Source organism: Scyliorhinus canicula, chromosome 9 (assembly GCF_902713615.1).
Source record: "Scyliorhinus canicula chromosome 9, sScyCan1.1, whole genome shotgun sequence".
Taxonomy (NCBI): domain Eukaryota; kingdom Metazoa; phylum Chordata; class Chondrichthyes; order Carcharhiniformes; family Scyliorhinidae; genus Scyliorhinus; species Scyliorhinus canicula.
The window spans coordinates 62,392,246-62,409,496 of NC_052154.1; the positions used below are offsets into that span (position 1 = coordinate 62,392,246).

Sequence of the window (17,251 nt, forward strand, 5' to 3'; positions counted from 1 at the left end):
AGTGGGCGAGCCGGGTGACCCCCGAGTGGCAGAGGTCGTTATGGATAGTCTTTAGGCGGTCGTCTTGCGTGCTGGCGCATGTGCCGCGGGACAGGGCATCTGGGGGCTCATTGAGCTTCCACGGTCGATATATGATGTCATAATTATAGGTGGAGAGTTCGATCCTCCACCTCAAGATTTTATCGTTTTTTATTTTGCCCCTTTGCGAGTTGTCGAACATGAAGGCAACCGATCTCTGGTCGGTGATGAGGGTAAACATCCTACCTGCGAGGTCGTGCCTCCAGTGCCGTACGGCTTCCACAATGGCTTGAGCTTCTTTTTCGACTGAGGAGTGTCGAAGTTCCGAAGCGGAGAGGGTTCAGGAGAAGAAGGCGACTGGTCTCCCTGCCTGGTTCAGAGTGGCGGCGAGAGCGACCTCTGAGGCGTCACTCTCCACCTGAAAGGGGACGGATTCATCCACCGCCCGCATGGCGGCTTTGGCAATGTCCTCCTTGATGCAGTTAAAGGCCTGGTGGGCCTCAGCTGACAGTGGGAAGAGTGTGGTCTTAAATAGTGGGCGGGCTTTGTCCGCATACTGGGGGACCCACTGGGCGTAATAGGAGAAGAATCCCAGGCACCTCTTGAGGGCCTTGGGACAATGAGGGAGAAGGCGTTGTAAGAGGGGCGCATACGGTCCGGGTCGGGGCACAGGATTCCGTTTTCCACGACATAGCCGAGGATGGCTAGTCTGGTAGTGCAGAAAACGCATTTCTCCTTATTGTAGGTGAGATTGAGTTTCTGGGTGGTTTGGAGAAATCGGTGGAGGTTGGCATCGTGGTCCTGCTGGTCATAGCCGCAGATGGTGACATTGTTCAAGTACGGAAACGTGGCCCGCAGCCCGTACTGGTCCACCATTCGGTCCATTGCTTGTTGGAACACCGAGACCCCATTCGTGACGCCAAAGGGGACCCGGAGGAAATGGAAGAGGCGGCCATCTGCCTCGAACGCCGTGTAGTGGCGGTCCTCCGGGCGGATTGGGAGCTGGTAGTAAGCAGACTTCAGATCCACTGTGGAGAATATGCGGTACTGGCCGATCTGGTTGACCATGTCTGCAATTCTGGAAAGGGAGTAGGCATCGAGGTGCGTGAACCGGTTAATGGTTTGGCTGTAATCAACCACCATCCGGAACTTTTCCCCAGTCTTGACGACCAACACCTGAGCTCTCCAGGGGCTGTTACTGGCCTCTATGACTCCCTCACATAGGATCCGCTGGACTTCGGCTCGTCTCCCCCTGTGGGCAGAGCTGCGCACCGGCTCACAGACAGGGCCCACAAGGATACAATACAATACAGTGTGAATTACATTCACCACACAATATTCATTACCTTTTTAATTCATACAGAAAAGGAAATCGCACTCCAGTGTGATGATGCTGAAAGTAAACTGAAGGCTCACTGTTAACAATGACTCAATCGATCATCCCACTTCGCCTTGCAAGTAATTTAGGGCGTGAATCTCCGGGAAAATTTCCAAGTGTGATAGTGAGCGGGAAGTGCTGCGATCTTCCCGGTGCTCGGCCCAGCGAAACCGGCAACACAATTCAACGTTAACTGGTGCACGTAACAACGCCTCACATGTTTCCCACCACAAATAACGCCTCGCCAGCTGATTGGCTGGCCCTGCTAACAAGACCAAGCTGCACTTAAATTGCACTTGCTCAGCAAACCCCAGCCAGTTCTTAATAATGGCACCGAGGAAACCGGCCTCAAAGTTCGGAGATGCTGACCTGTGGAGGCTCCTGGACATCCAGGAGGGATGTCCTGTTCCCTGGGGGTCCTGAAGGGTGAGCCACAAGGCAGCCAGTGCTGCCTGGGATGAGGTGGTGGCAGCCGTTTGTTCCAACAATATAACCAAATAGACTGTCCAGCAATGCAGGAAGAAAGTCAACGACTTACACCGGGCATCACAAATGGGTAGACACCAATGCCACCCACCCAATTCTCCAAGTGACCCCCAGCCCTCCCTCCTTCCCCCCCCCCCAACCCCACCTTCACACCCGCTCTCTCACCACTGAACCACGCGTGTGGCTAGCTATGCCATCTGTGTCTTCTCAGGAAAAGCTCTCCCACAAATGGCGAGAGAGGGCCCAGACTGGCGGTGAGGTGCCAGACATTAGAATCCTCACCTCCTTCGAGGAGCGGGCCCTGGAGGTGATCAGTGTGGCCGAGGACAGATCGGTCACCCACACGGAGGCTGGCGGATGTCACAAAGGTGAGGAACCACAGGACTCCACCCGGAGGACCTGTCAAATGTGAGTTGTTATTACCTCACTGACTGACCCATCCCTCCCACTGACCACATGTCCATTCCCCTGCAGGTCCTCCAGTTGACGGAGCTGGCCCATCCCGGACGCCATCCTCTCCTGACACCTAGGAGAGTGCCTTGGAGGAGAGCTCCGAGGATGCAACCATGATCAAGGCACACCCTGTGCACCACCTTAAACTGTATCAGGCTCATCCTTGCACAAGAGGAGGTCCCATTTACCCTACGCAGTGCCTCACTCCCTGCTCCCCAATTGATCTCCCCTCCCAACTCCGCTTCCCATTTCTCCCTGATCTTCACTACCCGCTCGCCTCCCTGCTCCCCCAGCCACTTGCAAATATCGGTGGGACGTATTAGTGAACAGGCTTCTGGGGCACAATCAGTTGAGCACCCCACTGCTGATGATGTACATCAGGTGGAGACAGGAACCCCCAGGCGAGACAGCAGTCGGAGGGCTGCTGGATCCCAGGACCCAGCTGGGTCCCAGCCTGAGGCTGAGCCAGTGGAAGTGGGTTACCTGGGGCTGATGGAGATGATAGGGAGTGGCCGGGACGTTCAGAGGGAGATATCAGGGTCAGTCCAGCAGATCCATAGTCACTTGGAGAAGTCCCAGAGGCTACAGGCACCGGCAGTGAGTGGCATCGAGGCCAACACTGCTAGGGTGACAATCGTAGTGGAGAGCCGGGTGCACAACGTAGGCACCATTAGTGAAAGTGTCCAAGGCATCGCGCAGTCAGTGACGGCCATCACTGAGGATTTCGGCAGCATGTCAGACTCACTGGGTGATGTCACCCAGCGCCAGGCCGACCTTGAAGAGGACATGTCCCACTCTCAGATGAGAATGGCCGAGGCGCTGCAGAGCTTGTCCCAGTCACAGTTGGGCATTGCCGAGGCTCTGCAGAGCATGCCCCAGTCACTGAGGAGCATCGCTAAGGGCATCAACACCGTGGGGCAAACCTTGGGGAACCGCCAGTGCTGGCAGAGCCAGACAATGCAAGGGTAGCCAAGGCTCAGACCAGCTGCCCCTCCGTCCCAAGGTGAACCCCAGGGCCCTATGGGCACAGGTCACGAGGAGGGGGCATTGGGTGCCTGGCTGGACCTGTGCCATGGAGTGACGACGGTGAACACCAGCTCCCCTGATTTCCACCCATCTGATGGGGTTGTGTCTCGCAGTCAGCACACAGGACAGGGTGGCACGGCTGTGCATGTGCCACCAATAAGTGAGCCGGGACCCTCCGGCCCCAGAGCCCCCGGAGAACACCCGCCGGGGCATCAAGGGCCACGGGATGAGGCATACAACTGGCTACCTCCATCTCAGATGTGTATCCTAGGGAAACACCAAGATTTAGTGATAGAGCTAGGAGCGCCCGGCACGTTGAGGATCACTGGAGCACTGGGGTAGGGAGTGCGTTGGAGAAGGGCAGCACCATCGGGAGTGGGTCCAGCACAGTGTCGACATCAAGGTGTGATTGGGATGCTAGGCAATGACTCCCACATGCTACATGGCCCGCTCACCCAAGGGAATCTACTTGGCATGTGTCAAGTGCTCACTTAACCATGATTGTCAATTCCCTATTAGCGATACCCTTCAGTTGCGCAGCCAAAGGCCACAGCAGTCGGTGGGGGTTATGTGTGATCGGTGGGGCTGACGGGCAGGAACAAGTTGCCCCCAGAATGGTGTTGGGATACAGGGGTTGGCATGGTGATTCCACGAGCGATTGCACCCTGGTTGCCCACGCAGTGTCTCCCCACCACCCTCCCATGGCGGCCCACCCCTGCAAAGGGTCCCCCACAGAAGCCCTTCCGTCAGGTTCACGTTTTTCAAAGGAGCACTAATCGGCGCCAGCGTGACCCTTGCCGCGAGGTCGCTGAATGATGGGAGGCCGTAGGATGTGGGGTCGCTCTTGTTTATTGTTTGGAAATAGGTCTATGGTGATGAGAATTGGTTTCTCGCCACGCTACGGCAAGATTCCGCTTTCGCCTGTGGGAGCCGGCCAGTTGCATCGCAAACTGTTGCCCAGCGCGGATCTCGTTTTTGACCTCTCCCGCTATTCACCGGCCTCTTAATGCTCGAGTGAGAGTGCAACTTGGCCCTGAGACTCAGGCCCACAATTTGCAATTAGACATTTACCCGTTAAATGAGATTTCGCTCAGATTCACCTTCATCCGACCAGTAGCCACAGCACAGTTGTACAGCGACGTATCTGCAAAGCAGGTCGCATTCTCAGCACCATCATCATCAAATGCCTACTTAATCAGTCACAGCATTTTAAAATTAATTCATTTTGGAAGCAGGAGAGCATAATCTCGTCCACTTGACCTTTAATGGCATTACCATCCCACCGTGAACATCCTGTGGCAGTTACCGTTACGCAGAAGCTGAACCAGCCTCCTCAATAATGCGGCAACTCGAGCAGGCCAGAGGCCAAGTAATCCTGCCCCCCACCCCAGCCAAGGTCATTTGTTTTAGGAAACCATTCAGAGCTTTTGTGTTTGGAAGCTGAAATTCTAGAGCCCTCAGATGATCTCAACGTATAGACGGGAACCTGGAGTGTCTCCAAAAACCCATACAAAAACGGCACAGACCCAAAACAGATCCCCCAAACTTTACCGGCAATTCCAAAAGGACAGTCATAAAAATTTGGTCCTTAGTACAGTTTTGTCTGTTGCAGCCACAAACACACAACTCATTTTTCATGGTTCTTAAGCCTGTTTAATAATTAAAAATAAATCCAGTTGAATATAATACAAAAGTCAACAGCCACCCTAAACCAACCACCGTGCAAGAGAAATAAAACTTTTTATAGATATGAACCAGTATGCATTGTAAAGAATACATCACATTTACAGCAGTCTTTCACCGTAATGTTAAGACCAGAAACAAATTAAAAGGGTAAAATACAAAATAGTTTTTATTTAGACTATCAGGGCATTTCTAGCATGACTGTAAAAAGCTCCAATGATGAATATTCATGTCAGGATCACGTTAACCTCTTTTACATTGCAATTTTTAACCCATAATTTGGATTACTTTTAACATATACACTTTATGGGCACTAATTTCTAACTGATTAACTTACTCAAGCAGCGCTGTGTCAAATGTGGCACCATTGGGTAGTATTGTAAATACTCCCACGCATCAGAAACATTTTACAATGGTAGTTATTGCAGAGGACCTGCTGTTCTCACAAGTTTTAAAGTTGTTCTCTTCAGTCCACGTAATCTTTTACAAGTCGGTACACAACACGCGTAGTCACGGCGCCCGACCATCCGTCGAGAAGAAACTGGCTACAGAATTCTACTTTTCACAGAAGCGAGATTAAGAGTCTTTGACCAGAATTTGCCAAACGCAGTTGCTTATATTCATATAAATGTGCAGACATATACAAAGATACATTTCTTATCGGGTTATAACCCTCCAATCACGTCAAAGATCAGCCATTTAAATTTCAAACATACATAAAATTTTCTATATATAAAAAAAAATCTGGAGTGTGCAAGATGTTGCCACATGCAGATTGGATAACTAAAACTAAGGAGTGATCCAACAAACCTCATTGAAGAAGGTTGGACCCAAATGGCTGCAATTGTCAGCAATTCCTCTGCAATGTAAAGGGGAGACTATAAACTATTGGATGTAAAAGACTCCAGTCATGGATTGATCAAAGACTGTCAGCTCTGAAGCGAGTTGATGTTATATTACAGCTCCAACAACACTGGTCGAGACTGATGCCCTTTGGCAGTCTTTGGTTAAAAGGTTCAAATGACGTTCTCATACTTTTTCCAGTCATTGCTTCAGCTGAAACCCGACTTGGTCTGTTCGACGTATTCTTTTTGCAAATATAATTATAGCAAATGTTAATCACAATATTTTTTTAATACGTTTTTGTATTTTAAAAAAACCCACAAACTTAAATAGGTCACTAAAATATCACTGAAGGTCAGTTTTTGTTTTTGCTTCCCCCACACCATTGTGAATAGAAGCTGCAAATGACACTAGCTCTGTCCACCAGCAGAAGCTTTAAATAATGTCAAGGCACCAATTCATTTGCGTTCTTCCGCAGTAGGCTGGCCAAAATGGATAATATTCAAATGCAACGGAAAGCATAGTGCCCGAGTGAGGTATGATTCAAAACGTTCGGGAAACATTAATACCATTTATTTCGAATAAACATGTACGGAAATTCGGAGGGATAGGTTGCCATCAGCTGCACCTGTTAGCTCCTCATCTTCTTTACCCTCCATCCAGAGGCCATTAATGATGCGTCAAACAGAATTAGAACTCTTAAATCAGCAGAGACGGTCATCAATTAAAACAGCCCCATGACAATGAAAAAGTGACTTACTTAATTGTCACAGTAGAAAATTGCTTTCCATCTATTTTTAATGCTCCAATAATCCTCCATGCGCTCTTAATGAATTTTTAAAATAGAACCCATAACACCCATGATTTAAAATCAACAGGGAAAATAATTATTTCCGTTTCATATTATAGAACACAACATTGAAAAGAACTTTTAAAAGAGAAAAAAGGAACGACTACATTGTTTATAAGATTTTAAATACCTTTCTGATTAATGAGAAACGGTACAATCGAACCAAAAGAAAAAGCACTTTGTCCTGTATGGGTATCTCTAAGACAATATTTACAATAATCCATTTACAGCTGTCAATTCCTTCAGTCCCTAAGGTGTAACTTTATCGACATCCTTACAATGCTGCCAACTGTCCTAGAACCATCTTAAACTGATGTGTACAGTGGGACAGTTCAGTGACTCTGTCCATCATCTCTTTGGCAGCTGAGCAAGACGGGTATTGCAAGGCGGCTGTCTTGGTCGTGATGACGATGTGTTTAAGCACTTCACAGAGGAGGTTACTGTAGTGTGTGACTTTATTGCGAACCTCTTGCGACTTGGCCTGGCGGGAGAGCGTGTCCCCAATGAACACCAGCTTGTGCGCGCTGAGAATGACAAACTTGCTGTGAGCCACGAAGATCTTCGGAGGTTGGTTGGTGTGAATGGATGTGAAGAAGGCATCAATGGCATTGATCAATGTGGTAATGTTCAACTCGCACTGTTCTGAGTAAAACAAGAGGAGCTGCTTGTCCGAGGAGCTCAGCTTGCTCTTAACCTGTCCATAGGGGTGTGTTGGGGTCCAGTTTGAGAGGTCATTCTCAATAGGTCTTGTTACCTCTTGTTCCAGACGTTCAAATTGTTTAACCTGTGGAGGAAAAACAATAAACAAATGTCAGCAATCCTTTCTTAGACTAATGTTACCTTGAAAAGGCATTTATCCTTGATATTGAGAATTTTCAGACGGATGTAATACACTCCTGATCTGCACCAGAGGCACGCATTCAGGTAATCTTCCCCTTTCACCGAGTGAAGCTTGAAACATGCATGTGACTGGCTGAAGAAAGCAACCTTTGAGGTTGGAGTGATGTATTACTGCTGTTGCAATGTTAATGTGTTTTTTCTAGGTTCCTACTCTTCATGAACAATTCTAAAACCATGAGTTTCAACAAGGCATCAAGGGGGGAGGGAGGGGGGGGGGGGGGGGGGGGGGCACATGGCGGTAATGGTCATTGGACTAATAATCCAGAAGCCAAGGTTAATGCCCTGAGGTCATGGGTTCAAGTTCCAACAGCTGGTGAAATTTGAATACTATTAATACATTTGGAATATAAAGCTAGTCTCAGTGCTGGTGACCATGACAGCCATCACTGATTTGTCACAAAAACCCATGTGGTTCATTAATCTTCCTTTCGGGAAGGAAATCCGCCATTTCTACCTGGTCTGGCTTACAGAAATGTGGTTGACTCTTAAAGGCCCTCTGAAATGGCCAAGCAAACCACTCAGTGGGATGGGCAACAAATGCTGGGCTGGCACGCAGATCCCATGAAAGAAGAAAAAGCCTGCAACGTCAGGAGACAAGACAATGGATTTGCTCCACACTATTTAGACCTGGAAATGTGTCCCCTCCTTTGTCCAGGAGGAAGATGCCAACTCTAGCACTCGCATCCCCTGTAGCCACAGCACCCACATCTGCACCCCGCCCACAGCCCTAGCTCACACCAGCAGACAGCAATGTCAATATGAGCAGTTATCTAATTGGTTCTGTTCAACACTGGTTACTGCTTTTGGAAACCGACACAAAGCTAAAGAGAACTGATTTACAACTCAAAAAACCCAATCACTAGAGTCACATCATTACAGCACCTGATTCTAAGGATCAAAACGGCCACTACGACATTTCCACTCCTCAACAACATGTTTCCACAGAGACATGGCCCAGTTCTCAACCTTGAGCAGAAAATTTGGTTCAGACTGGAATCCTCTTTTAAATCAACCTCAGCCCATGGGCTGGCGATTAAAGCAGCAGCTCTTGAATCACTTGATGGAACAAATGCAGTTCGATACACCAACCCTCCCCGAACATAACATTAACTTTTCCCTGCTCCAATCTGACTTGTAAGGGTCCCGGACCTCTGCGGGTACAACTGAGCACACAACCCAATGCAGAGTATCATTGTTCTTGACGTGTTTGGGGGGGGGGGGCTTCAATAACTTCAGAATGTGCAAAGCGCATCATTATTCCTGCCCCTCCACCCCCCCCCCCCCACCCCATAAGCATTATGAATACTGTTCTCACCTGCTGCTGCTCTAGCTGAGCTTTGCCTTGTCGTATTATATTCTCTTTCTCCAACAACTCTTTCTGTGTTTTCTCAAACTCTTCTTTCCCCTGAAAATTGACAGAAAAGTAAGGTGCGCAACATTAACAGCTTTGCTGTCATTAATGATCAAATGGCTACGAACAACCGCCCCACCCCACCAAGAGTAACACTGAATGGATTCTGTTACCAGATGCTTAGGGCGGGATCCAGCAGTCCTGTTCGACGTGGGTGAAAATCCTGTCATGTGCGCCAAATCTCACGAGGGGGCCCTACAGGGACTTACAAACCTCCTCCTCCTCCCCTTCCCCCATGGTGTGACATCACGCCATCGTAAATCACGACTGGTTTTCAAAAGCAAAAACCCGTCATGGTGACCATGCCGGGGCGCAGAGGTGCCTGGAGGCCCCAGAGGCTGCGCATTGCCCCCGCCAAGTGGGCACTGCCAGGGGGCAATCCTCCTCCATTGGGGCAGGACAGGGGTTCCCCTTATGGTGTAGTGGAGGGGTGGGGGAGATCCCCGATGACAGCGCATGGCGTGGGGTAGAAGAGTGGCCCCCAATGGTGGCAGGGGACGGAGACTGGATCCCGGGTCGCCCCGAAGCTTGTGGGGGTGGTCCTCAGTGACTTATTTCAAATGCAGATCGGGGCGCCCTTTCAAGATGGTGCCCTGATTTCTCTGGAGCCGGCCTTGTCAGAAGGCTGGCTCCATCAGGCCCTGCCCTGCCAGAGTGACGGCATAAACCACACCAATTTGCAGGCAGACCCTGACACTCTTGACAAATTTTGGGAAATTTCCGTCCTTTGTCTTTTGCTTCAAAATATTTCTTGCGTGTCGCTTACGCTACCAACCATTTACTGCCGAAATGTTTTGCATGCTGAGAGTGAATGAATGAATCCGGGATAAATCCTTCAGAGTGCACCCTGAGTTAGGATCCCAGGTACCTGAGTTACAAGAACAGCAAACAACAGCCTGCTAGCAGCTGAGTGAGGTCACCCCAGCCAGAGGAAAAATCAAGGTGTTACAGTTGGGTATCAGCACCTCGGGTGTGCGAAGAGGGACACATAAATCCCCCAGGGTTCGCACTGTCGACCCTCATTAATACTAGACATTGAGGGAGAACCTGATGAGGTAAGGATCTATTTTCATCGCAATACACTCACAAATGGGAGTCGCTCGCAAGGGACCTTTGCTACCCAAACCAACCATCAGAGCCTTCAGGGAAAAGAGGCCAGGTGAATAAAACAAATTTACACTGCTTTATACAGTATAAGCTACTGATTAATGAAACAAACTCTATGGATGAACAGTAGCCGTCATTTTGTTACAATCGGAGTCAGAATTTAAAATGACCATTATTGCTTAAGGCGGTAGTGGGTAGCCTGTGGGCCGGGGACCACATGAGGCCCATCCGGGTTTTGAGTGCGGCCCACAAGACAATTTGTGGACTGTTGCCCATGCTCAGGGTTGTCACATTCTGCTGATTTCCATCCGTGTCGTTTTTTCCTTACCGGCATGACAGAAGTGATCCGCACATAAAGCAGGGGCAAGGGAAGTGGGATGGATGGATGCCCAATGCTCACAACACTGATTGTGAGAGCCGTGCACTCCCTCTGCTTCCAAAGCTTAATATTTCTCTTGTTTTTAACCATTTGAAGTTGATGAAGTATGCGAGATATGCCCTGCTCTCAGTCAATTCCTTTCCAAGTTCTCAATTAAATCACCCTATAGCCTTCTATGATGCAGGGAATACAAACATAATTTCTGTCATCTCTCTGCATAACCTAACTCTTGGAGCCTCAGTAACATTCTGGTACATCTGCACTTTTACTCCAGCCAAGGCCGATATGTGCTTCCAAACGTCTGGTGCACACCAGGGCTGTACACCGTATTCTCGAACTGCTCTCAACCGGGCTTTCAATTTTCTTCCCTTTATATTCTATCCTGTGAGTTATAAAGGCTGACGTTCCATTAACCTTTTTGACTATTACTCGATAGGGATCTGCATACAAGGGCCCATAACCCCTTCGGACCAGCTGTCCCTGGCTTTTCACCAGTTAAAGAAATACTCAGGTGTATCCTTTTTTTTTTGCACCAGAATGGATGAGCTCACTCTGAACTGCATCAAAATCCATTTGCCGTAGTTTTTCCCCACTCAGTTTATCTAATGACTCTGTAATTTGATGCTCCTGTCTACAGCACTTACTATACACTCCAGTCTTGTCAACAAACTTGAATATAACGCGGCTCTTCACTGTGTTAGTCAAGTCATTAATAAATGAAATAAAGAATTGAATTTGTGGCATAGATCGCTGTAGGAAACCATTAGTCACTTTCTTCCCATTAGAATGCACACCTTTTAACCCTACTTCCTCCCTTCTGTTACCTAACCAAATCAGTAACTTGCCTTCAATTCCATGAACTTAAATTTTACCTAACAGTCTTGAAATATCCCACACGGGACCTATGGGGTGGGAATGATTATCTCCCCTGTGGTCCTTTGCAAAGTACTGGGGGCAGGAGAACTCTATATTAACCATTGTATCAAAGGTTGGCCAGTAAGACACCAGCCAGGGAGAGAGAGAGACCCGGTAGGGATCTACCAGGAATTGTACATAACATATTGTAAATAAATCTAATAATAACAATCTGTATTAGTGTCACAAGTAGGCTTACATTAACACTGCAATGAAGTTCCTGTGAAAAGCCCCTAGGCGCCACAGTCCGGGAGCGCCTGTTCGGGTACACTGAGGGAGAATTCAGAATGTCCAATTCACCTAACAGCATGTCTTTCGGGACTTGTGGGAGGAAACCGGAGCACCCGGAGGAAACCCCACGCAGAAACGGGGAGAACATGCAGACTCCGCACAGACAGTGACCTGTGCTACCATGCTCTTTACTCAGGGTGGAGTCCCCGTGTCCTTATTAAAAGTCTCTTATATGGGACCTTATCATATACTTTCTGGATATGATATAAATTACATTCGTAGACATTCCCCGATCTCATGCTTTAGTTACTTCCTCAAAAAATTCTATTCTGTTTATTAGACATGGCCAACAAAGATTCTTGATTAACCAGGGGTGAAAGGTTATTGGGGGTAAGCAAGAATGTGGGGTTGAGGTTACAATCAGCTCAGCCATGGTCTTACTGAATAACGGAGCAGGCTCAAGGGGCCAAGTGGTCTACTCTTGCTCCCAATTTGTATATTCGTGAAAACACTTGCTGGCTCTCTAACCAGTTTAGATTTCTCGAGGTGTTCAGTCACTCTATGTTTAGTTATCCTGGGTAATATCAGAACTGCTTCAGTGCAGAAGAATAATTCAGCAACAACAATTTACATTCATATGGTGCCAGTAACCTAGTTAAATGTCCCACGGCAGTTTGCAGCAGCATAGTCAAACATAAACTGACACAGAGATAAAGAAGTAGGCATTAGAACAGGTTGCCAAGCACCTGGCCAAAGAGGCGAGTTTTAAGCTGCAGTTTAAAGTGGGAGCGGAGGGGCGGTGAAAAGATTTGGGGGAGGAACTCTGGAGCCTTAAGGCTGAAAAGCTGACTGCCAATGATGGGGCGAGGGAGAAGGGGCCAGAATTGGAAGGGCGCAGGGAAAGGGGAGCGTGGTGATGGAAAATAATAAAGGAGGTAATTTTTCGCTTGCTTTGGTCTGGAGACACAATCAATTTCCAGATGCAAAGCAGAAGGAAAAAGAGATGGATAAAGTGGCACTGGATCTCTGTCCCATTTGTATTGCCAAAGCAATTGAAGCTGCGCTGATGTAATTCCATTTGCCACCTTCCTTTACCTCAATAATCTATGTCCATTAAGAAAAATGCCCAGATAAAGTGGGCATTAGGTCCAACACGCTACTCCATGCAGAATGGAGACCATCAGCATGACGGACACCCAAAACTGTGAAGACAATTTAAAAAGTGTCATTGTTTTGCTTTAAGACATAAAAAGGTCTGTCGTGGCAAGGTGGGTGAATTTCCATTCTGCTTTCAGAGGCCTTTACAAGGCCTAAGCTTCTGATATGAGTGGGTTCAGGTCAGGTTAAGTGTAATGTACCACAGAGGCTTTCTGCTTGACTTGCACCCAAGCAGAAGAGGAAAATCAGCGCATCCTACCCAGACATTATGATGAAATGCCATTTCTTTTTGCTCTAGCAGCAATGGTACCACAAGGTGGAGCTGCAAGAACGCAAGTCTCAGCGCTGTAAACATTTTCATCACATTTGATTACAACACGGTCAGAGTTTCATTCTGGAATTATTTGTTTCTTCCCCTAAAGATAATGCACATCTTCGATTATTTATTTCTGGATGTTAAAGGAGCAGTCAACCACTAAGCAGTAATAATATGATCAGAGGGCAGCACGGTGGCGCAGTGGGTTAGCACTGCGGCCTCACGGTGCCGAGGTCCCAGCTTTGAATCCCGGCTCTGGGTCACTGGCCGTGTGGAGTTTGCACGTTCTCCCCGTGTCTACGTGGGTCTCACCCCCACAACCCAAAGATGTGCAGGTTATGTGGATTGGCCATGCTAAATTGCCCCTTGGAAAAAAATGAATTTGGTACTCTAAATTTATTAAAAAAAGAAATAATAAGATCAGAGTTTAGTATTCGTTAAGAGGAGACAAAAACAATCTTACATTTTTGATAAAACAAGGCCAATATTCAGGGTCTGAGGAATAAAGGATTCCAGAACTTCACCAACTGTGTTTCATTTTGTGTAAGCTATGTGTAAACATTCATGTTGTTTCCCTTCAATTAGCTACAAATAGCAAATTGTGTTTGATTTTTAAGCTCGCTTCACTTTTGCATAGTTCAGAGTATGTGCTGTATTGATTTTACATCCTTGCCCTCAAGTTTGAACACCTTGTCCTACTAAGAACATAGAACATACAGTGCAGAAGGAGGCCATTCGGCCCATCGAGACTGCACCGACCCACTTAAGCCCTCACTTCCACCCTATCCCTGTAACCCAATAACCCCATCTAACCTTTTTGGTCACTAAGGGCAATTTATCATGGCCAATCCACCTAACCTGCACATCTTTGGACTATGGGAGGAAACCGGAGCACCCGGAGGAAACCCACGCAGACACGGGGAGAACGTGCAGACTCCTCACAGACAGTGACCCAGCGGGACTAACCTCAGTGATACCCTCCAGCTCAGTGTACCCTCTACTATGCCCCATGCTGCATCCACATCCTCTTTGCTGGCCATTAAATATGCACCCTGCCAGCATCATTCACCCAGCTCTCTGAAATTCCCTTTCTAAATCCCGCCCACCTTGGTTCCCTCATGCCCCGTTTCCAATGCTTGCCAGGAATCCTTCCTTTCCCCCCGTGCATTTGGCTCTGCCCAATCCCCTTGGTGTATTCGGAAAGTGGTGGATGCACTGTGGAAGTCATTCAGCAGAGAGAACAGGCAGAACTGGGCTGCAAACCCTTTATGAGAAGCAGCAATAGGGGGACCTCAGCTGTGAGCTAAGGCCCTTACTAGAAACGTCATCTGTCAGATCTCTCCACAGCTTGACTAGTTCTTTTTTTCAAATAAATTTAGAGTACCCAATTCATTTTTTCCAATTAAGGGACAATTTAACGTGGCCAATCCACCTCACCTGCACATCTTTGGGTTGTGGGGGTGAGTGTCACGCAGACACAGGGAGAATGTGCAAACTCCACACGGACCACATAGACAGTGACCCGGGATCGGGGTCGAACTCAGATTCTCTGCGTCGTAGTCAGCAGTGCTAACCACGGCGCCACCATACTGCCCATGGGCTTGACTTGTTCAATGCTTGCAGCAGTTGTTGTTTCAGCTTCAGATTGTCAGCATTTGCGCGATTTTCCTTTGCTGCTTTTCTGTCTTACTGAGACCTAGCAGTGCCCGAGCCCCTTAATGCATCTCACAGGTTGTCTCATAAGCTATTCACCTTGGTGGTTCAGGCTGGTTCCCTTCCCTCGGGTAAAGATTTTCTAGCCGCTGCCGTTCAAACAAGCCCGACACAAATTCCGCTACCTGGGGATCCAAATAGCCCATGACTGAAAAGGAATCCACAAATGGAACCTCACCAGCCTGACGGAGGAAGTAAAAAAGGACCTGCAAAGATGGAACACACTCCCACTCTCCCTCGCGGGGAGAGTCCATACGATCAAAATGAACGTACTGCCCAGGTTCCTCTTCCTGTTTAGATCCATTCCGATCTACATCCCCAAGGCCTTTTTCAAAGTGCTCCAATCCTGGAACCAACTGCGGCAGCAATTTGGCCTGACCAAAATGTCGGACATGGCTCCCATCTGCAGCAACCATAGGTTCACACCAGCACTGACTGACGCCATGGAGGCAGGACGGGGGGACACTGACAGTCAGGGACCTATACACGGACGACAGGATCGCAACACTGGACGAACTGACAGAGAAATTTCGGCTAGCTGGGGGGAACGAGCTACGGTACCTGCAGCTCAAAAACTTCCTACGAAAGGAGACAAGGACGTACCCACAACCGCCACGACAGACACTACTGGAAGACCTACTGGACGCAAGTATCCTAGAGAAAGGGAACTGTAGTGACATGTATGACCGACTGGTAGAAAGAGACAACACCGTACTGTACGCAACAAGAATGAAATGGGAGGACGACCTGGGGATGGAGATAGGGTGGGGACTCTGGAGCGAAGCACTGCATAGGGTCAACTCCACCTCCACATGCGCAAGGCTCAGCCTGACGCAACTAAAAGTGGTACATAGAGCCCACTTAACAAGAAACCGTATGAGTAGGTTCTTCCCGGAGATGGAGGACAGATGTGAACAGTGCCAAAGAGGCCCGGCCAACCATGCCCACATGTTCTGGTCTTGCCCCAGACTTGTGGAGTACTGGACAACCTTCTTCGAGGCTATGTCCAAAGTGGTGGAGGTGAGGGTGGAGCCATGCCCGATAGTGGCGGTCTTCGGGGTTTCAGACCAGCCAGATCTATTCCTGGGGAGGAGGGTGGATGCCCTTGCCTTTGCCTCCCTGATCGCCCGCCATAGAATCCTGTTTGGCTGGCGGTCAGCAGCACCGCCCAGAGCTGCAGACTGGCTGTCCGACCTCTCGGAATCTCTCCAAATGGAGAAAATCAAATTCGCCATCCGAGGGTCAGACGACGGCTTCCACAGAACGTGGGAGCCATTCATGCAATTGTTCCGGGACCTGTTTGTGGCCAACGTACAAGACGAAGAATAGTCGGGTGGCCAAGAATCAGGGGAAAATGGACGGGAATCGGGGGAAGGTAGCCGGGGGGGGGGGGGGGGGGGGGGGGGGGGGGGGGGGCTACGGGTTCGTTATGGGGGTTTGATGGCTAGCTAAGGCCCAAAACCAAACTGTACATAAATGCCTATAAACATGTGCCTCGGCCATATTGGGGAATGTAAAATATGTATGCTGGCTAAAGGGGGCGGCCACAGTTATTATTACGAAGATGCTTACCTGTAAATATACATGTTAATTTTTGCGTGTTTTTCTTCCCTCTAATAATTTGTAATTTGTTGGATATAAAATATGAAAACTCAATACGTATGTCAGACTACATTAATGAAAGTGAATAAAGCTTTTCCCTGCTATCGTATTTGGTCCTTAAACTGCGGACTCATTACTTGTGGCTCTTCAATGAAGTGATTAGTCAATTATATAATAGCAAATCCTGTTGCACAAATCAACGTGTGTGTGTGTGTGTGTGTGTGTGCGCGCGCGTGTGTGGGGGGGGGGGGGGGGGGGGGGGGGGGGGGGGGGGGGAGAGACAGCGTTCAATATTTGCAATTTAGATTCACAAGGAAGGTGAAAACCAGTTGGGATGCTGCTGAAAAATATTAGGAATCCAGCAAAATTACAGAAAAGGTGGAGTGGTCTATTTGTTCTTCAATTCCATTGCCTTTATTAAACTCACAGCCAAGGGGAACTTGTGACTCCTAAGGAGTGCACAGAGTTGTGTAATGATTTCACCAGTTTTTGAGATGCTGGGAAATAATGAGTCAAAGTGGGTCACCATAGGATGAGCCCAGAAAGCAACATAGTGGGGTCAGCACCGGCCCTAGGGTTGCTGGCGCCCCGGGCAAGCTGAACTTGGGCGCCCTTAGAAGTGCCAATTTTAAAGGCCTCCAGCGCTGCGCTCCATCACCTTTCCCCGCTGCGGATAGCCTTTTCCTGCTCCCCTCGGCGGCCCTCCTCCTGCCAAGGACCCTCCGTGCAGCCACTGCCTCACACAGACACTGAGCAGCCGCCAGCGGCTGAACCAGACCGGC

The 17,251-nt window shown here is 48.6% G+C and overlaps 1 protein-coding gene across 5 annotated transcripts in view; it reads right to left on the minus strand.

Annotated features, from left to right (window-relative positions):
* Positions 1-4,991: 4,991 nt before the first annotated feature.
* The window catches only part of bcar1 (BCAR1 scaffold protein, Cas family member), a 323,652-nt gene continuing 311,392 nt past the window's right edge, over positions 4,992-17,251 (minus strand). For 4 of the 5 annotated variants that reach the window (XM_038806766.1, XM_038806768.1, XM_038806765.1 and 1 more), the window contains 2 exons: positions 8,953-9,042; positions 4,992-7,521 (listed from right to left, as the gene is read on the minus strand). In XM_038806766.1, the coding sequence (XP_038662694.1) occupies positions 7,012-7,521; positions 8,953-9,042 (600 nt within the window). In that variant the 3' untranslated portion in view covers positions 4,992-7,011. The remainder of the gene's footprint in view (positions 7,522-8,952; positions 9,043-17,251) is intronic. The other variant, XM_038806767.1, reaches the window with a different exon arrangement.